This window comes from Montipora capricornis, chromosome 5, assembly GCF_036669925.1.
Source record: "Montipora capricornis isolate CH-2021 chromosome 5, ASM3666992v2, whole genome shotgun sequence".
Classification (NCBI taxonomy): Eukaryota; Metazoa; Cnidaria; class Anthozoa; order Scleractinia; family Acroporidae; genus Montipora; species Montipora capricornis.
Window position 1 is genome coordinate 13782928 of NC_090887.1, and position 819 is coordinate 13783746.

The 819-nt window shown below is 40.4% G+C and overlaps 1 protein-coding gene across 1 annotated transcript in view; it reads right to left on the bottom strand.

Moving 5' to 3' along the window:
• Positions 1-468, bottom strand: part of LOC138048424 (uncharacterized) — a 4098-nt gene extending 3630 nt beyond the window's left edge. The window contains exons 1-2 of the mRNA XM_068894616.1: positions 376-468; positions 41-188 (exon numbers count right to left, since the gene is read on the bottom strand). Of these exons, the coding sequence (XP_068750717.1) occupies positions 41-188; positions 376-468 (241 nt within the window). The remainder of the gene's footprint in view (positions 1-40; positions 189-375) is intronic.
• Between the last annotated feature and the right edge of the window lie 351 nt (positions 469-819).

The following is an 819-nucleotide window of genomic DNA, read 5'->3' on the forward strand; positions in this document are numbered from 1 at the left end:
GTTGCCTAGAAATGTTCTAAAACTACTGTACAGCATATACCTTGGTCACAGAATTGGCATTTGTCAAGATCTTTTTGAAGTTTTCCAAAGTCACAAATTCTGTATCCTGCCAAGGGCACTGTTGAAGTAGGTTCATGAAGATTAGTCTTGTTCTTTTGGCAATTGGCCTTGCTCCTGGTGATGTGGCTCTAAGACAGTAGTAATTCTTTAAATGTAGGTGAAACTTGCAGCTATTCTAGTATTGAATTATTGAATTCTGTGGTAAAATTACTTGGAAACAATTTCAGTTTTGCAACCTCCTCAGTACTGACCACATGGCTTTTACATGTGACAATGATACCCAACATCAATGGCATCCATAGTGAAGCTACTCACCTGGCTATCTGTTGGTTTCTCGTCTCTTCCAGTGCTTTTTTGTTTCGCTGGAGGTTCGGCATTTGTATCCTTACTCGCACGTAAGGAAAGCATTTTATCGGCGACTTTTCGCTTCCTCTCTAAACGACATTTTGTTAAAGCATGGCTCGGGTCGTTCTCCTTTCCGGCCGCATGTGCTACTTTGTGTTTGGACAAGCCAAAGACCAGAGCAGTTACAAGAGCAATTTGCCAAAAGGAAGGAAGTGAGCATGTACTTTTACAATTGTTTTGTTGTTCCGACAATATAGTGTGCCCGCTCATGTTACTCAAATCGGTGTTGTCAAGAAAGCACAATTTTCCTGACGTTAGAATACTACGGTTTCTAAGCAGGAAGTTTTTTTCTACTCTCAATAAACTTGACGAACATTCTGCTCTCTTGAAAAGACTGAAACGGGAAATGATTTG